Source organism: Diaphorina citri, unplaced genomic scaffold, assembly GCF_000475195.1.
Source record: "Diaphorina citri unplaced genomic scaffold, Diaci psyllid genome assembly version 1.1 scaffold262, whole genome shotgun sequence".
In the NCBI taxonomy this organism is placed as follows: Eukaryota; Metazoa; Arthropoda; class Insecta; order Hemiptera; family Psyllidae; genus Diaphorina; species Diaphorina citri.
In genome coordinates this window covers 204,831-228,919 of record NW_007377699.1, presented here as the reverse complement: position 1 = coordinate 228,919, position 24,089 = coordinate 204,831, and the positions used below count along the sequence as shown (strand labels likewise).

Here is a 24,089-nt window from a genome sequence, read left to right as displayed (position 1 = left end):
CCTATGGAATTACGTCTATAAATAGACAAGTTGGTTTTATTTTTTATCTTTTTTCATATTTACTTAATTTTGTTGTTCCATTTTCCCTTTCCTTCCAGTATGAACGCGGCATCTCTGACGCCGTGGTATGTGCATAATGACACGGACGTGAGAAATGAAAGAGCGAGGAAAGCATACACGGCACTTCTCACTGTTACGGCCAGAACTCCAAATAACGAGGCATACCGAAATTTCTCCTCAGAGGTGAGTGCCATTCAGCTGTTGTCAGCTGTTCTTCCAATATTGGATCATGCAAAAGTGGCTTCCGCAAAAATGCCTTTGTTGCAAAACAGATATACATGCACCTAAGTAATAATAAAAATAGCGATAGGTAGTAATAATTCCGTTTTTCCTGTAGAATAGGTTCTGTAGATAAATAATTCACCATTTCACAACACACATATTTTTTCTCGTAGTGACGAGGAAGGGGTTACATATTATTTGTCAATTTTATTGTCATGAATTTATTGCTTTCTAATATTTTCTATATTTGAACTTGTCTGCAAATTCATGATTTATTTGCTTGAACTTTGTGTGGAAAAGCTGCGATCATGAAGTCGTTATTGAATATGGATATATTTTATGTAGCTAGGTGAATTTAATATTTTCCTATTTATAGTTCGTCCTACACTATAACACGTGAAATTACTTTTTCGCTAAAAAGAGAAAAGTAGAAAAATCTACATCCTTCAAAAATATTCAAAGGACTTGCCTTCAGCAAAGTGAAAATCTACTTTAGAAAACACTTAAAGAGAATAATGTTATGAAATTTTTAGCAGGTAGTTTGGTACATGCATTTATGCCAACAGGTATAACAATTTGTAAACTAAAGTAGTCTTATTTAAATATTTGACCTTTTTTACCCCACACTGTTCTGGAATAATTTTTTTATTCATATCTATTTCCATTCATAAAGTGTCCCTAGTTTTTTGCCTGTAGGTCTTCTTTTCTTGTTTAATATTTTATCATAAATGCTTTTGCAGTTTTCTTTCCATAACATTAAGTTTCAGAGAAGAGTGTCCTTGGTAGCCTGTTTTTCTCTATTTTCCCTTCATCCCATGTCTCTCGCCTTCCTTTTGGAATCATGTTGCTCTGTCTTTCTGTTTACAATGTAGGTAGTTAGGTGCCTTTAGAACAAGAATTTTCCTCATTTTTCTGCAACTCGAGAGGACCTGTGAAACGTAAAATATAGGATTATAGGGTGTATGCGTATGCGAAAGGAATCATTGTTTCTCTTCAAAATATTAGCAACTGTTGACAATTATTTTTTGGACGCGAAAGGTTCTTATAAATACATACTTAGGTCACAATGGTCACATAATAGTTTGTATTTATCATTTCATTGTAGAGAGTACTGAAAGCTAAAATACAATAGAGCCAACAGTACGTTGCCTGGAGCCAAACGTTGAGGTTGGAAAAAAAAAAGCTCAGAAGACTTTTCAGGCAGAAAGAAGAAAGTACAAGGAGACTTAGTAATATCATTGCATAGCGTGATCCCTAGAGGGGAAAGCTTGGGTAAAGGATTAAGGTAAAATCCAGTGGTGGAAATGGTAAAAAGAGGGTTCGGTTTTCATGATTCAAAAGATCTTTTCAATTACACTTTTGAACCAATTTTTGGGATCAGTCCTTCGAAAATTTGAGAAATTTAGTTTGGAGATAGGTATTATTTATTTTTAGGAGTGATGGAGACCGATTTGGCCAGAAGGGAAGGAAAAAAAAAAGTGGCATAGTTACCTTATTGTTCCGTGTTTTATTACCTCACATACTTTACCTAGCCTTTCTGTAAGCTTTTTCTGTTGCTATCTTCTTGACTTAAAACCCGGTTTCTTAGTTTTTTCTTCTATTTTTTTGCTTTCTATTTTTCTATTCTGAAAACACTTAATGTAATTTCAACTGTGTCTTCTTCTTTTTAATTATTATTTATTAAAAGATCTTCTTCGGTCTGCAGAACTCTTCTGCAAGTTTTCTTGTAAGTTGAGTGAATCAAATATGAAAGAGCTCAGAAACGAAATTACCTATCCCATGGGAAAAACTCGGGGCTTGAAGAGAGCCAGGAAAACGTTTAAAAAAAGAAAGAAAAAAAAAATCCAAACTTTTAGAAGAAAAATCCAAGTAAATGTCTCCCCGCTCTTAAATATTATTTTTGTGTCATTTTTTGAAACGTAAAATATAGGATTATAGGGTGTATGCGTATGCGAAAGGAATCATTGTTTCTCTTCAAAATATTAGCAACTGTTGACAATTTTTTTTTGGACGCGAAAGGTTCTTATAAATACATACTTAGGTCACATATAGTTTGTATTTTGACATCGGTAATATTATGAAGACTACAATCATTTGACATGTTTGTATACAACCTGGCTTTCAGCTTCTAGTGCTTCCCTCACATGTCCTTCCATCCTGTATGTTTGTTTACGACGGGAAAAATATTATTCTAAAGTGTTTTGTATGCCTGTAGGTCTTCTTTTCTTGTTTAATATTTTATCATAAATGCTTTTGCAGTTTTCTTTCCATAACATTAAGTTTCAGAGAAGAGTTGCCTTGGTAGCCTGTTTTTCTCTATTTTCCCTTCATCCCATGTCCCTCGCCATCCTTTTGGAATCATGTTGCTCTATCTTTCTGTTTACAATGTAGGTAGTTAGGTGCCTTTAGAACAAGAATTTTCCTCATTTTTCTGCAACTCGAGAGGACCTGTGAAACGTAAAATATAGGATTATAGGGTGTATGCGTATGCGAAAGGAATCATTGTTCCTCTTCAAAATATTAGCAACTGTAGACAATTATTTTTTGGACGCGAAAGGTTCTTAGAAATACATACTTGGGTCACATATGTATAGTTTGTATTTTGACATCGGTAATATTATGAAGACTACAATCATTTGACATGTTTGTATACAACCTGGCTTTCAGCTTCTAGTGCTTTCCTCACTTGTCCTTCCATCCTGTATGTTTGTTTACGACGGGAAAAATATTATTCTAAAGTGTTTTGTGTTTTCATACCTTTTGTTATTTTTGTACATTCATATTTCTGTATCATTTGCCTTTAGAGTTTGTCAATGTTGCTACCCGAGATTTTGCTGATGATCTACATAGTATTTTTGCATGTTTGATTGGACATCTGGAATATGCTGTCAAAAGACCCCTCTTCTAAAAAAATGATAATAATAAAAATAATGAATTGGGAGAGCGTGATGATGGAATAGATTGTGTATTAGATCTATATCATGATATAAAAATGCTGACTTTTCTAGGTTATTTGTAGGACATTATCATTACCAAGGACACTCTTCTCTGAAACTTAATGTTATGGAAAGAAAACTGCAAAAGCATTTATGATAAAATATTAAACAAGAAAAGAAGACCTACAGGCAAAAAACTAGGGACACTTTATGAATGGAAATAGATATGAATAAAAAAATTATTCCAGAACAGTGTGGGGTAAAAAAGGTCAAATATTTAAATAAGACTACTTTAGTTTACAAATTGTTATACCTGTTGGCATAAATGCATGTACCAAACTACCTGCTAAAAATTTCATAACATTATTCTCTTTAAAAAAGGTCAAATATTTAAATAAGACTACTTTAGTTTACAAATTGTTATACCTGTTGGCATAAATGCATGTACCAAACTACCTGCTGAAAATTTCATAACATTATTCTCTGTAAGTGTTTTCTAAAGTAGATTTTCACTTTGCTGAAGGCAAGTCCTTTGAATATTTTTGAAGGATGTAGATTTTTCTACTTTTCTCTTTTTAGCGAAAAAGTAATTTCACGTGTTATAGTGTAGGACGAACTATAAATAGGAAAATATTAAATTCACCTAGCTACATAAAATATATCCATATTCAATAACGACTTCATGATAAGGCAAGTCCTTTGAATATTTTTGAAGGATGTAGATTTTTCTACTTTTTAGCGAAAAAGTAATTTCACGTGTTATAGTGTAGGACGAGCTATAAATAGGAAAATATTAAATTCACCTAGCTACATAAAATATATCCATATTCAATAACGACTTCATGAGCGCAGCTTTTCCACACAAAGTTCAAGCAAATAAATCATGAATTTGCAGACAAGTTCAAATATAGAAAATATTAGAAAGCAATAAATTCATGACAATAAAATTGACAAATAATATGTAACCCCTTCCTCGTCACTACGAGAAAAAATATGTGTGTTGTGAAATGGTGAATTATTTATCTACAGAACCTATTCTACAGGAAAAACGGAATTATTACTACCTATCGCTATTTTTATTATTACTTAGGTGCATGTATATCTGTTTTGCAACAAAGGCATTTTTGCGGAAGCCACTTTTGCATGATCCAATATTGGAAGAACAGCTGACAACAGCTGAATCAATAAAATTGACAAATAATATGTAACCCCTTCCTCGTCACTGCGAGAAAAAATATGTGTGTTGTGAAATGGTGAATTATTTATCTACAGAACCTATTCTACAGGAAAAATGGAATTATTACTACCTATCGCTATTTTTATTATTACTTATGTGCATGTATATCTGTTTTGCAACAAAAGCATTTTTGCGGAAGGCACTTTTGCATGATCCAATATTGGAAGAACAGCTGACAACAGCTGAAAGGCACTCACCTCTGAGGAGAAATTTCGGTATGCCTCGTTATTTGGAGTTCTGGCCGTAACAGTGAGAAGTGCCGTGTATGCTTTCCTCGCTCTTTCATTTCTCACGTCCGTGTCATTATGCACATACCACGGCGTCAGAGATGCCGCGTTCATACTGAAAGGAAAGGGAAAATGGAACAACAAAATTAAGTAAATATGAAAAAGATGAAAAATAAAACCAACTTGTCTATTTATAGACGTAATTCCATAGGCATTTCTACTGGGATTAACCCCACACTTGCGCCCTCTTGTTTAAAAGGCGAGCGTCTTGACCACTATGCCACCGAGTGAGGTTCTGCCGTGTATGCTTTCCTCGCTCTTTCATTTCTCACGTCCGTGTCATTATGCACATACCACGGCGTCAGAGATGCCGCGTTCATACTGGAAGGAAAGGGAAAATGGAACAACAAAATTAAGTAAATATGAAAAAAGATAAAAAATAAAACCAACTTGTCTATTTATAGACGTAATTCCATAGGTATTTCTACTGGGATTAACCCCACACCGGCGCCCTCTTGTTTAAAAGGCGAGCGTCTTGACCACTATGCCACCGAGCGAGGTTTTGGTAACCCTACTAGGTTCTCTTCTAGACGACCAATCCGGTCTATTGGTCCAAAGACCCCATATCTTTCCACTTGGAAAGGTAGTGCCTACAAGGTGTAACTACACATGGTCGACCGATGTCGACTGACAAGTCTACACTGCTTCGACAACAGCGGTTTTTCTCGTCGATCGACAATGTTTGGACACACTTTTCCACTTGGAAAGGTAGTGCCTACAAGGTGTAACTACACATGGTCGACCGATGTCGACTGACAAGTCTACACTGCTTCGACAACAGAGGTTTTTCTCGTCGATCGACAATGTTTGGATACACCTTTACAATTCTAATTAACTATTTTCACATTACCTGCTAAACAATTCGATGTTGAAGAAAACGTATTCTCCGCTGTCGATCATATTCAGTTCTTCTGCAGCCAACAGAATTTCCCGTACCGTCTGAGGGTTTGCACAGAGGACCACAACTGCAACAGAGAAGTTGAACATTAGCTACGTTTACTACAATGGCAATAGACCTTTTATATTCCTAGGAAAATATTGGGTGTAATCATTTAACAATGATATAAAACAGGACTGATTCTGTCGGTGGGTATCTTGAACATTTATCAATCTCTAATTTTCCTACCATCCCTAGTCTCTACATAACAGGAAAAGGTATCAAAATCTGTACAGTGTGCTAGTGGAAACATGTGAGAGAGAAAATTGATACGTTTTCAAAAACCTTTGGAAATATCAACTCCAACCAAGAGGAGGGACGACAATATTTAATATTAAAGAGGAGAAAGACCCACAGACCCCAAAATGAAATTTCGTTGACAAGTTAAAGCCAAGAGAAGAAACTGTCAACTCATATAAAGGTAAAAGCTCTCCCTGTAGCCCCATGATTACTGGAAAATGTAAAAGTTTGAAATCTAATTTAGTATTTTGTTAAATTTAATCAAATCTTTATCAAGCTGACTAGAACAAAAGTACGGTTCTATTAGAGGCACCGTGGGAGACATCAAAAGAAGCCATTTCACAAGTAACAAATATAAAAGCAAAAAAATAAGCAAAAGGGTCATGTAAAGCAAATTAGTAAAAGCAAAACAAGCATTGTTAGTATGTGTAAACTTGGGCTCGTAAATCCGACCCATAAATAATTCAAATAATAGAAAGTAAAAACACATGGTCAAGAACAATGTCATTGCTAATAATAATATTGTCTGCCAAATTTAACAGATAATTTATTCATTAGAACTTTATCAGTACGCTTCTGATGATTATAATTATGTACTAATAATTATTGTACTACATACATAATACATACAAAAGTACAGTTACGTAAACACCTAATTGATGAAACAAAAGGGTAATTAGGTACCTATCAGCTATGAATAAGGAGGAGGAGGAGGAGGAGGAGGAGGAGAAGAAGGAGGAGGAGGAGAAGAAGGAGGAGGAGGAAGAAGAAGAGGAGGCAGATTTTCAAGTTACAAGGCATAATCAAATCTTTATCAAGCTGACTAGAACAAAAGTACGGTTCTATTAGAGGCACCGTGGGAGACATCAAAAGAAGCCATTTCACACGTTACAAATATAAAAGCAAAAAAATAAGCAAAAGGGTCATGTAAAGCAAATTTGTAAAAGCAAAACAAGCATTGTTAGTATGTGTGAACTTGGGCTCGTGAATCCGACCCATAAATAATTCAAATAATAGAAAGTAAAAATGGTCAAGAACAATGTCATTGCTAATAATAATTGTCTGCCAAATTTAACAGATAATTTATTCATTAGCACTTTATCATTACGCTTCTGATAATTATAATTATGTACTAATAATTATTGTACTACATACATAATACATACAAAACTACAGTTACGTAAACACCTAATTGATGAAACAAAAGGGTAATTAGGTACCTATCAGCTATGACAATGAATAAGTAGGACGAGGAGGAGGAGGAGGAGGAGGAGGAGGAGGAGGAGGAAGAAGAAGAAGAAGAGGAGGCAGATTTCCAAGTTACAAGGCAAAATGATACCACTCCTACTAGTTGTTGTTTATACAATACTTTCCTCCTCAGGTGCCTACGCAGGTTCTTACCTCCCTAAAACAATATCAGTGGGTAATTTAGCTACTAAACAAATATACTGAACCGCCACTGGGCCTAATAGCACTTGACATGTTGCACACATTCCCACCATTGTTATTTTATCATTTGAGAAGAGAAACAACAAGGAGAAAGAAACAGAGAGGAATATGAGTAGGCAACAACGTAGAGACATGTGTGAGCAAGAAGGTGTTGGAGTTCACTAATAACTATTTGAGTTTAGTAAGGTTTGTTCCCAAGGGTCTAGTAATCATAGCAAATCTCATTGGGAAATCAATGTGGACCAGTGGCTAGCGTAAACAAGACACCTTTGTGAGTGAAAATGTAGAGGACGTCACAGATTTAGTTTCACGGATTCAGGTGAGAGTTTTCTTGGTGTTTTAAAAGTGGAGTTCACTAATAACTATTTGAGTTTAGTAAGGTTTGTTCCCAAGGGTCTAGTAATCATAGCAAATCTCATTGGGAAATCAATGTGAACCAGTGGCTAGCGTGAACAAGACACCTTTGTGAGTGAAAATGTAGAGGACGTCACAGATTTAGTTTCACGGATTCAGGTGAGTTTTCTTGGTGTTATAAAAGTCTTGAATCTGTAGGAAACTGTTTATTTTTTAAAGCTTTTTAGAGCGAAAAACTAGAGGATTTTACAAGACGTATTGTTGAGGCTACATGTTAGTTGTTAATAAGTAACACTAAGTGTTGACTATGTGATAAAGTGGGTAAGGAAAGGAAGTGTGACAAGTGTTCTATGCTCTTATTTTGGTCCTGAAAACATCACCTACCTGATGTAGACTAGAGCTAGAGGACCCTGTTCCCCTACGGAACACTCCACTTACCTCTAAGCACATTAGTTTGCTATTTACTTGCTAATGTGGACAACATTACCAGGTTAAACACAAACAATGAAAGATTTCAACTGCTGGGCCTAATAGCACTTGACAGGTTGCACACATTCCCACCATTGTTATTTTATCATTTGAGAAGAGAAACAACAAGGAGAAAGAAACGGAGAGGAATATGAGTAGGCAACAACGTAGAGACATGTGTGAGCAAGAAGGTGTTGGAGTTCACTAATAACTATTTGAGTTTAGTAAGGTTTGTTCCCAAGGGTCTAGTAATCATAGCAAATCTCATTGGGAAATCAATGTGAACCAGTGGCTAGCGTGAACAAGACACCTTTGTGAGTGAAAATGTAGAGGACGTCACAGATTTAGTTTCACGGATTCAGGTGAGTTTTCTTGGTGTTATAAAAGTCTTGAATCTGTAGGAAACTGTTTATTTTTTAAAGCTTTTTAGAGCGAAAAACTAGAGGATTTTACAAGACGTATTGTTGAGGCTACATGTTAGTTGTTAATAAGTAACACTAAGTGTTGACTGTGTGATAAAGTGGGTATAAGGAAGGGAAGTGTGACAAGTGTTCTATGCTCTTATTTTGGTCCTGAAAACATCACCTACCTGATATAGACTAGAGCTAGAGGACCCTGTTCCCCTACAGAACCCTTCACTTACCTCTAAGCACATTAGTTTGCTATTTACTTGCTAATGTGGACAACATTACCACGTTAAACACACACACACAAACAATGAAAGATTTCAACTCTAAAAATTTCCATCTAGTAGGAACACAGTAGTTCACTCTTTGGAGACAAAAAGAACAGAATAGAGTGAAAAAGATAATTTTTCCTTTTTTTTTTACATAAAAGTAGGAAAGTGTTAACAGTTTACAGACAGGCAAGGGTAATTTTCACGTAACGTTCTCTGGTATAATAATACAATTAGTAAGTCTTCTGGGAGTTGAAGTTGTCAGACGAAAGTAATAGCTTTTCAGCATTTCCCTAACGAGGAAAAGTGTACGACTTCTTTACGCTTTTGTACACTTTGCGACTTCACATCTTTGAGGTAAATGCTGAGTGTTGATTTTGCTGGCTTTCTTTGAGGTGTTCCATGTAGACTTTGTTCACTTTGTTGGCTATGGGCTATGAGAAATACTTGACACATTGAAAATCCTTCCAAGTCTTTCTTTTCCTTGTCCATTTGTCCAGATTCACCGATTTAAAATAGTCCTTCATCGATCCAGTAGACAGTATGAGGTTTTGGAGGTTATGAGGTTTTGGAGATGTTCTCTTGTAGAGTTCTTTTGAACGCGATGGCGATTGCAGGTTTCCTTCCCTATTCAGCATCCACTTTATAGTATTCTTTCCTGGAACTTCAAATGTACATCAATTCTTAAAAACTACCTACCTACCTACTTAATACCTAGATAAGTGATTTATTAATTTCAAGGTCTTTTGTACCTAAATATTTTGGTGAATTTTGCACTTGGTTAGTATTTGAAGACACTATGATCCTTTCTTTTTTCAGATCTATCATGATGTAAAGTTCATCATGATTGGTGAAGTATTTAGAACAACTACCTACCTACCTACTTAATACCTAGATAAGTGATTTATTAATTTCAAGGTCTTTTGTACCTAAATATTTTGGTGAATTTTGCACCTGCTTAGTATTTGAAGACACCATGATCCTTTCTTTTTTCAGATCTATCATGATGTAAAGTTCATCATGATTGGTGAAATATTTAGAATACAAATAAGTACACGGATGGCCACAATGATTGATTTTTGATTGCCTTTCCCAATACAATCTCATAATAAAATAGAAGACAGGAATCATGAGAATCACATGCATGTTGAGTCTCATGCTACAAATGGTGTATATGACGCGTTCCGATGATCTTTCAAATGATCAAGGTAAATATAAATAGTTATCTAGTTATTATGGGTATTGAAATAATAAAAAAAAGTCGGTCATAGACTAATTTGTAGACATGTTGCTTGAACATGAGATACTAAAAGTTATCAATTTTCTTGAAATTTAATTCTGCAAAAAAGACTCTACTTACTAATAAAGGTATTGCGTGTAATGACTTATCTAAACCCAATTTTATTTAATTTGTACGGGTACGGTAAACACTGTCCGATATTTTCAAAGAAAATTTCATAATTGTAATACTTTTGTTTTAACAGGATTAAACAATCGAAGCAAGAGGGAATGTCTGGATCCCAGCGAAGGCCTTCAAGAAAACGTAGCTTTACAAAATCCAACCATGGATGATCAAAAAGGAGAAAGCCTTCTCATAAAACTGCTCAGGAGAGTCAAACGAGAGCCGAAACAGAGTAAAAAGAAGCAGAAACAAATTCGTAAAGATTTGCTCAAGAGAGGATTACCACCCCGGTCCACCCCTACTGCCAAATATTTGTACAAATTCCACGATGATCATTTACTTTACCTACCCTGGCCTTATGCTGAACATGAACGGGCATATAGATTAAACTCTGTCATGGCTAGGAAACAAACAATGCCTTTTGGTTCAACGATAAATAAAACCATTATCACGTTCTACACCTTGAATAAGAGACGAAAGAATTTCTTCGCTGGTGGGACAAGAAGGATAAACTTAAAGTCAAGAGGGAAAGGAGGACGATTCGTGGACGTGAAATAAACCTGGTTATGTTCATTCATCAGACTTGGTAATAAACTTTGCAATGTCCACCCCCAGCATAATATTCCTGTCAAACACACACTAGGCAAGGCGTCGGGTCATGAAAGATAACGCCTATGATAATCTTACATGGATATGGATGGTGATTATCTCGACTACAGTAATGTAATGATGTGCCAAAGTGTCATGCTGCCAAGTTTATGAAACACCACAGCGCACGTTTTTCACCCTGACACTATCTCAAATTAAAATAACAATGCGATATGTTAAATAAGAAAATTGCAGAATAATATTTTTTATTCTAATGTCTGTCTCGTAAAAATTGCAAGAAAAGGTCATGCTGCCAAGTTTATGAAACACCACAGCGCACGTTTTTCACCCTGACACTATCTCAAATTAAAATAACAATGCGATATGTTAAACAAGAAAATTGCAGGATAATATTTTTTATTCTAATGTCTGTCTCGTAAAAATTGCAAGAAAAGAAAAAGGATATACCTATAAAAGATAAGAAAAAAAGGGGCTCATTAAAACTTTGTACAAGGAAACGCAAAACTTTACTTTTGAAATAAACTTTTTTTTTTCATTTCCTTTAATTAAAGCAATATTTGCCTAATTGATTTCTTTTATTGTTATTAAAAGAAACGAAAAGTTCCTTACTGCCTACTAATTAACCGACTTGGCCTTCTGATCTTGGAAATTTGGGAGGGGAAAATAAGGCCAATTTTACTCTGAGTTTTCGGCTGTGTAAAAGAGCATTTCCGATTTTTCAAAGAACAAACATCTAATATCCTTCTTGGCGATACTTGAATTTTTTCAAGTGATTGCAAATCAATTTTATTGTTCGTCGATAAGAACCTAGACTAGACTAAGTACTACTTGGTTATTTTAGAACCTGACTTATATTAATTTTTGAGAAGGGGGTGAAGACTGAAGACCAAGCGTTTGTTTTTGCCGCTGCAGATACATTGTTAAGATTTTCACAAGCACGGAATAGTAAGTAAACGTATCCAAAGTAGAAGGGGAAAATAAGGCCAATTTTACTCTGAGTTTTCGGCTGTGTAAAAGAGCATTTCCGATTTTTCAAAGAACAAACATCTAATATCCTCATTGGCGCTACTTGAATTTTTTCAAGTGATTGCAAATCAATTTTATTGTTCGTCGATAAGATCCTAGACTAGACTTAGTAGTACTTGGTTATTTTAGAACCTGACTTATATTAATTTTTGAGAAGGGGGTGAAGACCAAGCGTTTGTTTTTGCCGTTGCAGATACATTGTTAAGATTTTCACAAGCACGGAATAGTAAGTAAACGTATCCAAAGTAGATTATGAATATCGTTAAATAGGCATTAGACGTTTTTCTTTGGCAAAGTCGTTCACGAGATAACATTGTACTACTCGTATACGAATGAAAACGTGTTTGACGTATAAATTTCAGTCGGGAGATCATTATGACGTTTTATTTCACGTACGTGGCATCAGCAGTATTGTGAAAATCTTCATTTATGTACGTTGAATCGTAAAATTCCATGCCTCGGCTGGGATCGAACCCACGCCCTCCTGTTTACCAGGCGAGCGTCTTGACCACTACGCCACCGAGGCAGGTTCTTTCTCTCGATGTCCCGTTCATTTTGACTCTTTCTCATAAAATTCCATGCCTCGGCTGGGATCGAACCCACGCCCTCCTGTTTACCAGGCGAGCGTCTTGACCACTACGCCACCGAGGCAAGTTCTTTCTCTCGATGTCCCGTTCATTTTGACTCTTTCTTCTTCAAATAACTGACAAATACTCGGAACAAATTTGACAATAAAAGCTCGACTTAACTCACATGTCCCCAGGGAAACAAGTCAGAAGAAATTTTATAGCATCATTATTTCTGGTAAAGCATGCGCGAAAGCACAATAATGTCAGTCTGCTACAATAGTAAGTGAACTGTGAAGTATTCATTCACAAAATAAGAATAGCTTCAGTATGGTTTTCCAAAGCTTTTCCTCTTTGAAAGTTGGATATTCACTCGTTAAATAGGCATTAGACGTTTTTCTTTGGCAAAGTCGTTCACGAGATAACATTGTACTACTCGTATACGAATGAAAACGTGTTTGTCGTATAAATTTTTGTCGGGAGATCATTATGACGTTTTATTTCACATACGTGGCATCAGCAGTAGGTATTGTGAAAATCTTCATTTAAGTACGTTGAATCATGTAAGGACTGTAAGGTATTCATCGGTACATAAATAAATGGCACACCACTCTGATTCAGACCATCAGTTGTTGTCTGAATCAGAGGAAAAATTACCTAAAGTAAATTCGCGACACAAAAGCTCAAGAGCACGACATTTTTGATTCCTCGAACCTTTTGATCTTCATCCACAAATGGGAATCTGTTGCATAATTTCAACCAACTTGACCTAAAGAATCCCGCTTTCTTGTGCGGGGTCTTTTGTTACATGGGAAGTTCGGGCATAGTGCTTGTTCAACTATAAACGGAAGAATAAAAACTTTGAAAGAAAGAAAGAAAGTCCACGAAGAAAAAGAAAAGGAAGAAGAAAATCCAAGTGGAATGAAACAAAATGAAGGAAGAAACAACAATAAAATGAAAACCATTCACCACATCAGGTGTGTGACATTTTGATCGAACTGATAAAGTCCCAGGAAATTTATTCGAGTAGTCCACTAGACCTCTCCGTAACACCATGCCACCTGTTCAGTGAGGGAACTTGACCCAAAATAGTGCTCCGATAGCAACAGAGTGGAGCTCTCTCAAGATTATCTAAATAGTTAACTAGTAGATTTGCTGCTGACAGATCCTAAACTATATGTTTCATCACAGTGTCAGCTAAACATGGACTAAACAAAATGAAGTGATATAATAGTCGACAAACATGAGGTACCTCTTGATATCGGTGTACATACTCTACATGAGTCGTAAGTACATAATGCTGACATTTTGCTTAAAAAAAAATCCATTGAAACTTGAAATATTTGCAATCAAAATATGAGTGAGATTTGGACTGTAAGGTATTCATCGGTACATAAATAAATGGCACACCACTCTGATTCAGACCATCAGTTGTTGTCTGAATCAGAGGAAAAATTGTAAATTCGCGGCACAAAAGCTCAAAAAAAGAGCCCGACATTTTTGATTCCTCGAACCTTTTGATCTTCATCCACAAATGGGAATCTGTTGCAAATGGGAATCTGTTAATTTCAACCAACTTGACCTAAAGAATCCCGCTTTCTTGTGCGGGGTCTTTTGTTACATGGGATGAAGTTCGGGCATAGTGCTTGTTCAACTATAAACGGAAGAATAAAAACTTTGAAAGAAAGAAAGTCCACGAAGAAGAAGAAGAAGAAAAAGAAAAGGAAGAAGAAAATCCAAGTGGAGTGAAACAAAATGAAGGAAGAAACAACAATAAAATGAAAACCATTCACCACATCAGGTGTGTGACATTTTGATCGAACTGATAAAGTCCCAGGAAATTTATTCGAGTAGTCCACTAGACCTCTCCGTAACACCATGCCACCTGTTCAGTGAGGGAACTTGACCCAAAATAGTGCTCCGATAGCAACAGAGTGGAGCTCTCTCAAGATTATCTAAATAGTTAACTAGTAGATTTGCTGCTGACAGATCCTAAACTATATGTTTCATCACAGTGTCAGCTAAACATGGACTAAACAAAATGAAGTGATATAATAGTCGACAAACATGAGGTACCTCTTGATATCGGTGTACATACTCTACATGAGTCGTAAGTACATAATGCTGACATTTTGCTTAAAAAAAAATCCATTGAAACTTGAAATATTTGCAATCAAAATATGAGTGAGATTTTTACATTTTTTTTTTCTTTCTATCGAAAATGTGTAAAACTGAAAACATGATCCCATAAGCCTTTGAATGCATGAGCTCCTTAAATATTATTTGCATTTTATTTAAAAGTACCTTATGCAAACTGCAGTTAACATAAATGGGAATTAAGTACCTATCTATTATTCAATATTTTTCGAACAGTATTTTTGTTTTACGCCTACATATGTACCTACCTACGTCATTAATTTGCCTATATTGCATACTTTGAAATAAAATATTTTATAATCCGATTTCATTTATAATAGGTAGATTAATTTCCAAACCTACATAAGTATATCTACTCATTCCAAAAATTCAACGATGAAAAATATTAAAAATAATAATAATTGAAATAAAACAAAAAAAAATATAAAAATCCCCAATTAAAAATAGTCAAGTGACTGCAGCACAATCTGAGAGTATGGCCTGACTGTAGTAAAGTGGTCTGGCACTCGCCTGGTAAAAGGGAGGTCGTTAGTTAGAACCCCAATCAAGGCAGAGAAGTTCATACTCTTTTGATTGTTGATAGTTGAATAAAATAAATAATACCAAGAGCTCTAAGGGTTAGGTGGGGGGTCGAGCTGCGCGCTCCCGGGGGCTTCGCAGAGTTGTGCCTTGGACATCAAGCTTGGCTGGTGGTTACCTTCCAGTCATCAAGAGACCTACATATATCATGATGGTCATTTTCAAGATCTATTCAAAGGATAATACCCCTTCATTTCAAAGTAACTACGGATAATAATCCTTCCAGTAGAGTGACATTAACATGTATTTTAACTCTGATTTCTTCTTTTCAAGATGATGCGAATGCAAACTGGAGGAATTATTTCAAGAACACACATTACATGACCAGAACTAAATCCACAACCAAACATTACAAGCACAGTGTCTACTACACACTCGAGTCCTTATATCCCACTAATGCGACAGAATCGATCGATATGGACATGAGGCGAGATCCGGACAGTGGAGTACCAGACTTTATCCGCAACGAATACAAATGGATGATGGGAAACCGATCCATATTCAACGCTATAGGAAGAGCGCGCAAAGCGAAAGAATACAACATAACCAAGTTCCTCAAAAAGAGATACAAGTGGCAGAAGAGGTTCAACTGGACCTACTTGGAAATACCCCTCAACAAGTCAACATATGGGAGGAAACCCAACTTCTATCTTCTGTACAAATCATTGCTAGGCGGATGGAAGCACAATGACTTGCAGCAATTCTGGAATGTGCGACTTCCAGGTGATGGTCTCTTACACAAGTGAACAAACAATAAGTACCTATGGGAAATTTACAAAATTCTTAACTTACCTACCTATTTAACTTTTAAAGCTTCAAAAAAAAAACGTAAAAAATGTGCTGAAAAGAAATTTATGCATTATAAAAGGTTTCTTCCCCTCTGCACGCTTTTCTTTCAGAGATTGTATTTATTAAAATAGTATTAAAACCACTTAGATATACCGTGCTTAACCCTCCCTCCTTGTCCCTAAAACTGACAGAGAATGTAATATGAAATTGGATGTCTGCTGAAAGAAAAGAAGCTTCAGGAAGAAAGAATAAATTCGGCTGTAATCTGCATGTACAATATACATATCCTATATCTATTCTGAAATGTGATGAAATATTTTCTTCTCCTGACGGAAATATATTCGTAAGCCAAGGCATATTTGAATGTGTAAGTAAGGAAGATGATCCTGCACGTACAGGATGACTCAACAAATCCTGGGATAGGAGTAATCTTCTTCTTCCTAGCCTTTTCCTATTTAAATAGGATCGGCGTTTCTTGTCAGTTTCTTAGAGGCAGCCCTGGGAAAGAAGTGATATTTGAATGAAAGGAACGACTAGTTTCGTGCCAAGGGCAACAATACAAAAATTTCCACATATTTTTGAAATTGTAAAACAGAGGTAAGTACCTATGTTGAATAGGTAATAAATGACACACAAAAACAGACTATTTAGAAGAAAAAAAGTTCTTCTAAAAGAACCTGAAATTATGACTGCTCTGAAGATTGGATGTGTATGTGTACGTACCACATACCACCTGAAATATAAATTGTTCAATTCGAAAAATCCAGAACATCTTTTGGAGTGTATAGGGCACTCAAAATACTAAAAATGTCATCTATTATCCCATCCAGTAGCTAGCTACATCAGATAGGTATCTACCCCCATTCAATACACTTACTTTATAATATCACTTTACTTATTCGGGATAGGTTAGCTATGTACCTACTCATCTGTATAACTTCTCAGTTTATTTCATAGGAAAAACTTTGAAAAAACACGGTGTTGAGTTGAAGATGTTATGGGAAAAATATGCGGATATAAAAAACACTCGAATATCTAGGTAGGTAAGTGGATACGCAGATAATAATGTAGGTAGGAAAGTGCTGAAACTCAATGTTATAAAGTTTGGAATGATCATACCAAGTAGGTATTTTACATGGAGAAGGTAAATATGTACCACTTAAATTCCAATATCAATGTGTATAATATTTGAATATAAAAGTATGTAGGTATAGGTAATGTTTACCTAGGCCTAATATGTAAACAAATATACCTATGTACCTCCTATGTACTTATTGATGCCTCTTTTGTAGGTTATTTAAGAAGGTTCAATGGTTGTATTAATACATACATATGTAATACAGGGTGATTGTATACGACTTATAATCAAGAGGTGTCAGTACCTAACAGTGTACAAATACATTCTACGATCAGTACCTTATTACTACTTATTACAGTCACACTGTAAATTCATATGTTTCATATAAAATGACAACTTGTGGTGTCTCGCAAAACCTTCTATGTAACAGTACAACATGTTTGTGGAAATATTTGCTGAACAATACTGTCTGGAGTATGTATCTAACATTCATTTGATAATAGTATACCTACATAATAAATTTTCGCGTTAAAGACGTTCCAATTAATAATTAAATAGATTGGTCTGCTCCCAGTGAAAATTAAATGTGAATAGAATAGCTATATGTATGACCTATATGTATAGCGAAGATACACGTAGCAAATGGAAATAATTAAATCACCCATTTGAACGTAAAAGTCACTTCAGCTAATACTTCAACCCCTCAATTAAAGAAAGTAAAAAATTCTGTTCAAAAGGAGAACACTTGCGTATTGAGGAAATATTTACTTACATCGAAATAATGTATAGGTACTCCTCGCAGGAAGATATGAAAATATCACACAAGTGTTTGTTGACTTGAATAAAAAACGAAATTCTCGCTTTCTGGGGAAAGAAGTAGGAAATATCTAAAATGGGGATAAAACATATTCAGGAAGCACGGTTGAAAAAGAAGATGCATTATTCAAGAATGATATCAGGAGTGGGAAAAAAAATGGAAATTTAATACATCCATGCAAGATGATACCTCAATCAATCTCCGATTTCACTTTAAAGGTAGATATGTACATTACACACCTACTAATAAGTGTTATTTATCACCTATCCACAGAACAATACTTGTATATTTTTTAAAGAGATATACGTCTTGAAATGATTGAAAAAGATAATCACAAAAAGCTCATAACCAAAAGTAAGACAATTTTAGAGATCCATGATATATTGATATAAGATCACTTGCCAAAGTGGAACATAGCTGACATTAGGTAGGTATGTACCAGGACCGGCTACTTACATTGTACCTCCATAGAAAGATGACGTAGTATGATGGAAATATTACCATCGATTTCATAGAAAGCAAAGATCCCTAATTCCTACACTCTCGGATTAGAGAAATAATTCCGACGTCTTGAAATGATTGAAAAAGATAATCACAAAAAGCTCATAACCAAAAGTAAGACAATTTTAGAGATCCATGATATATTGATATAAATATAAGATCACTTGCCAAAGTGGAACATAGCTGACACTAGGTAGGTATGTACCAGGACCGGGTACTTACATTGTACCTCCATAGAAAGATGACGTAGTATGATGGAAATATTACCATCGGTTTCATAGAAAGCAAAGATCCCTAATTCCTACACTCTCGGATTAGAGAAATAATTCCAAAAATCCTTCATAAAATGAGGTCGCGCCATTGACAGAACGGAAGATTACGGAAGAAATAGAAAATTATGAAAAGACACAGCTGAAGAGTAAGACGAAGAGGTTGAAAGGAGTAGAAAACGAAGGAAGGGAGAAAGAGAAGAGTCAAGTAATATAAGCAAAGTAATAAACACTTTGCCATTCACATAAAGATAAATGTATATGAAGGTGCAGTCAAAGATGAATATAAAGAACAACTTGGGATGTATAAACAAAACAAACACGCTCTGAATGTAAGCCATCTGAGGGAAATATAGGTATTTGAAATGAAGATTCCTCATACATTATACAAAACGTGGTTTGGAATTTATTTTCTTCAGTGGGAAGTGGAGAGGACATTAAGATTTCATTCCTAGCTTGGAAGATGAAATGGAAATTCACTATTTAGTAGTCACCGCAGACGGAATGCATTCTTTTTTTTATGACGGAAAAAAAAAGGAAAACCTTGACCTTATGTAATGGTAAAGTCCAAACGAAAATATCATGAAGACTTCAAGATCACAGCTCATTACTCCGACAAACATGAGGAATATCTGACCTATTTCCCTTGAAATAATAATCTCTTGAACTTGGCCCCAGAAGAAGGTATCATTGCTTTTCAAGAGTTTCAAGTCAACAATAAAACGTTTTATTTCAAAAACACAATGGAACTTCTCACAATTTATGTTGATATTTTATTTGTTGTTTCCACAATATTAATACAATTTTTCATTGACATAAAGGTTTACCTGCATCCTACATTGGTATTTTACCAGGAAATTGATATTAACAGCGATAATGTTACCAGCGAAAGATTGGGGTTGTCTTCATCATCATTGGCAGGCCTTATACTCGTAATGTCCACTACTGGACAAGTTCTCCTCCACCAGACAAATCTACTCTTCTGGTCTACAAAATTGATAATCTGAAGAATTCTACATTTAGAACACGTTTACTTGGTTCTTTGTTTAGCAACCACCACCGTCATCCCATCATACCGAGATTTATTTTATTCTTCCTGCTTCAATGGATTAATCTGATAATTTATTATTGTTAATGCCTCCACGCAGTCTCTCATGGACGATATTTCCATCAAACTTTCATATTGTAACAAATTACGAAATGTTTTTACAAATTACAAATGTTTCAATATACGGCAGGGGAATTAGAACCCAGTGTTGCCTCGCCGTTACCCGTTACCACTAATCATAAATAATGTTCGGTTGGTATTACTTGGGGGGGGGGGTTGCATACCCACACTTCCACCTCTCTATGCAAGATTTCCACCGTTTTTTGTTTGCAGTGTTTCTTTCTGCAAATATTGTGCTATACTGATGTTTGCATAGTGGATTGCAAATTTGCAATAGTGGAAACTAAAACTCTCATGGACGATATTTCCATCAAACTTTCATATTGTAACAAATTACGAAATGTTTTTACAAATTACAAATGTTTCAATATACGGCAAGGGAATTAGAACCCAGTGTTGCCTCGCCGTTACCACTAATCATAAATAATGTTCGGTTGGTATTACTTGGGGGGGTTGCATACCCACACTCCACCTCTCTATGCCAGATTTCCACCTTTGTTGTTTTCGGGAGATAAAGTTAAAGGTGATATTTAGAGTGTTCGCGATGAGAATGAAAAAGTTCCATTTTTTATTTGCCAACATTAAAAGTGTCGTTTTTTTATGCATTGTACGACGCTTGGCATTTTTCCCACTTTGTTTCTTATGTCACATAAAGAAGGTATTTTGACTTACTCTCTAATAAACGATAATAATCTTCGGTTGGAAATAGGAGTGGAGAAATGTTTTCACAAATTGTAAAAGTGTCGTTTTTTTATGCATTGTACGACGCTTGGCATTTTTCCCACTTTGTTTCTTATGTCACATAAAGAAGGTATTTTGACTTCCTCTCTAATAAACGATAATAATCTTCGGTTGGAAATAGGAGTGGAGAAATGTTTTCACAAATTAAAGAGGAAAACGCCGAAAAATGTAGCTGAGGAAATAGGAGAAACGGCTTTTCCTTTGGTGAGAAACAATTTTCAAACATCTGAAGATTAAAAGGAAAATGATTGAGTTCGTTGACATATCGAAACAGAAGCGTTTTGAAGTGGGGTGGGTTAGTCTTTTGTTTGAAGTGAAAAGCCGATTTTTTTTACAATAAAATCTGAAAATGTAGCTGAAATTTGTTTTGAGTACCTACAGTACATACATAAATTTATATGTATTTAGAAGTACTTATCCACGAAATATTAAAATACATGCAATTTCCACCCAAACATTTTGTAATTTTTAAAAGATATTTCATGTTAAAAAGTTTCAAATGCGTGAAAGCACAATAATGTCAGTCTGCTACAATAGTAAGTGAACTGTGAAGTATTCATTCACAAAATAAGAATAGCTTCAGTATGTTTTTCCAAAGCTTTTCCTCTTTGAAAGTTGGATAGCTTTATTCAGCAAAGAGAACACCCACTATGTTGAATTGTTGATTGATCATAATGTTTATACATTGAAGAGCTTTCACCTTAACTTTCTTCAAGGGTTTTCATGTCAAGTTGGACCCCATTATAGCCATTGAAATTGAAACCATAGAGCTTCAGCAAATAAAAGACACCATAAAACAGGAGTCAAGAGGTAAAAAATCTAACAGCAAAGTAGAGACATGTTTTACAAGCACAATAAACAAAGATGTTAGAGCTGAAGTACCTATTTCAGCACAAGGTCAATTAAAAATGGCCAGTGTGACCATGACCAGTGAAGACGTGATGCAAGGCAGTCTAATCTTTGCTATCTTAGTTTACCTTCTCGCATGTATGTAGATGTAGGTTTTTTTTTTTTTTGAAGAAAACACCATCTGGTCATGATCTATGCCCTTTGTCGTTGAAAAGTACTGACGTATTAATATCTCACCCCACACAGGGGCCCCCATGTATGTAGGGGCCCCGCAGTCACATATTCAGGAGGTCCAAATGCCTATAATGTGAAGCATCCTCCCCCCACCCCGTAATTTTGCGGGATGCCCCTGAAAACATTACATACGCCACTGTCAATAAAAGAAAACCCAACAAGAGTGCAGAATACTGAAGAAGAATAGCTATGAGAGAACAGAAAGTGCTCACGAGATACAAGTGAAATATTGAATGAACGCCTTAACGACACGTCTGATGTGGGAAAACTGGTAAAGCTTGCCTGTCAGCGTTATTAAGGAATGTAAGGTCATTTGATATTGACAGTGAACATTTTTAGATAGGTCTATCTGAATTAATTCTGGATTTAACGAGAGTTGGATTGGTTTGAAATATGAGGGTGAAGAATACACAAGACAATGATTTTGTTTTGTTATACAGGTCTACAAACCTGATGAGCTCATTATCGTGTTAAGTATTAGGAAGCATCCAAACTTTTTATTACTGAAAACAAGAAAGAAGAATACTAAATTCTATTATATCTACGTACATTCAAAATTTTCAACTTACTTCTGGCTCGTTTGGTGATGGCGATCAACTGTTCCTTCAACTTCTCTGGAGTGACAGTCTCCTCATCAAACGACTCTAACTTCATATCATTACTGCCACTGGGTGAAGTGATGATCTTGTACACGGAAGCTATGGTGAACCAACAGTTGGAGTTCCCCTTGCCAGTGGTCTGTCCATAGTTGTTGAACATGAACCCTGCCACGGTCCAGTTGAAGTTCTTGAGGATACTCTGCACAGCTTGGCCCACCAGGGAGAACGAACCCATCATCCTCGTGAGCGTCGGGTATTCAAACTTGAGCTCAAAGTTGGCGACGAGGCCGCCCGCTGTCAGGACGGGAATACCCCACACCCCGGAATATCTGGCTACGGGAGCTATCACATAGTCACACACCGGACCCAGGAATGCATCTACACAGACAACAAAACCAGTCCTGTAAAAGCACAAAATATACATCTAGAAACAATGGCGGATCTCGGAAAATTGGAGGTGAACGAAACCAAAAGCGAAAAGTAAGGAAATAGTCAAATAATAATGGAATGCAGAACTAATAAGTAAATTATATCATATAAGAAATGATACTAAACTGTAAAAGCACAAAATATACATCTAGAAACAATGGCGGATCTCGGAAAATTGGAGGTGAACGAAACCAAAAGCGAAAAGTAAGGAAATTGTCAAATAATAATGGAATGCAGAACTAATAAGTAAATTATATCATATATGAAATGATACTAAATAGTTTAATAAAATCAAATATAATCCGCCAATATCTCTAGATATCAGTTTCAAGTGAGAAGTACTGCCAAGTACCAATACCAATGCATTGTCCAATTTTATCATATGTCAAAATACCCGGGGAAGAGAAAACTTTCTATCCTACAACTTACAATCCACAACATCAAAGAGAGATAAAGGTAGGGAGAGAGAAGTAGGGGTCATCATGACAAAGAGTGCATCATAGATTCAATTTTTCGGATAGAAAAAGAGAGTGAATACTTGTATTTGTTTACCACTCCAAAGGTTAATAAAATTGTACGGATTTCAATATGACAAGGTCAGATTTGACAAATGGGCAAGTCAAAGGTACAAAGTGAAAATGCCACACTATTTGACATTCGAACCACAAAATTGAACGAAACGTGGTGTAATTTCAATTTCATTGGAAAACCTACGTAAAATTGTAATGCCTTGACATTTTTTTTTTTTCTTTTTTAATGGCTACCTTGGCAGTCGCGTGCTCAGTACTTGTATACATATATGGCATTTAATGTTCTATTCACTTAGCTATTTACTATCGAGTTATACATAATATATGTACATTGGTCAACTTTGATAGTTTTTTTTTTGCCAGAAATGAGTAAGTACAAGACTTTCTTTCACAAGTGAACAAACAATAAGTACCTATGGGAAATTTACAAAATTCTTAACTTACCTACCTATTTAACTTTTAAAGCTTCGCTGAAGTACCTATTTCAGCACAAGGTCAATTAAAAATGGCCAGTGTGACCATGACCAGTGAAGACGTGATGCAAGGCAGTCTAATCTAAAATGGGTATAGATAGTTAATGGGTATCTTTGCTATCTTAGTTTACCTTCTCGCATGTATGTAGATGTAGGTATACATTGAAGAGCTTTCACCTTAACTTTCTTCAAGGGTTTTCATGTCAAGTTGGACCCCATTATAGCCATTGAAATTGAAACCATATAGCTTCAGCAAATAAAAGACACCATAAAACAGGAGTCAAGAGGTAAAAAAATCTAACAGCAAAGTAGAGACATGTTTTAAAAGCACAATAAACAAAGATGTTATGTCAAAAAAGTGATTTTTAGCCCATGGTCTGTACGTATGTATGTACGTACGTACGTAT

General features: G+C 35.5%; 2 protein-coding genes across 4 annotated transcripts in view; one reads left to right on the top strand and one right to left on the bottom strand.

Annotated features, from left to right (window-relative positions):
* The window catches only part of LOC103506780 (receptor-type guanylate cyclase gcy-28-like), a 95,635-nt gene that overhangs the window by 19,018 nt on the left and 52,528 nt on the right, over positions 1–24,089 (bottom strand). Inside the window, exons 4-6 of the mRNA XM_026821763.1 lie at positions 22,221–22,628; positions 5,593–5,707; positions 4,556–4,797 (exon numbers count right to left, since the gene is read on the bottom strand). Coding sequence (XP_026677564.1) covers positions 4,556–4,797; positions 5,593–5,707; positions 22,221–22,628 — 765 coding nt within the window. The remainder of the gene's footprint in view (positions 1–4,555; positions 4,798–5,592; positions 5,708–22,220; positions 22,629–24,089) is intronic.
* Positions 7,457–11,446, top strand: LOC103506779. 3 transcript variants are annotated; one of them, XM_017443016.2, is made up of 4 exons: positions 7,457–7,687; positions 9,863–10,074; positions 10,351–11,160; positions 11,312–11,446. In XM_017443016.2, exons 2-3 carry the CDS (start codon positions 9,996–9,998, stop codon positions 10,824–10,826), a joined length of 555 nt encoding a protein of 184 aa, XP_017298505.1. In that variant the 5' UTR covers positions 7,457–7,687; positions 9,863–9,995; the 3' UTR covers positions 10,827–11,160; positions 11,312–11,446. The 3 variants fall into 3 exon arrangements, with proteins under 3 accessions (XP_017298505.1, XP_008469405.1, XP_017298504.1); XM_008471183.2 differs by lacking the exon at positions 7,457–7,687 and adding an exon at positions 8,324–8,552 and having other exon boundaries at positions 10,351–11,009; positions 11,161–11,446; XM_017443015.2 differs by lacking the exon at positions 7,457–7,687 and adding an exon at positions 8,324–8,552.

Excerpts from the sequence above, each read along its gene's own strand:
- LOC103506779 (XM_017443016.2), top strand. The coding sequence starts at position 9,996 with ATGAGAATCACATGCATGTTGAGTCTCATGCTACAAATGGTGTATATG. Across the intron at positions 10,075-10,350 it reads TGATCTTTCAAATGATCAAG|GATTAAACAATCGAAGCAAG; the intron begins GTAAATATAAAT and ends TTGTTTTAACAG.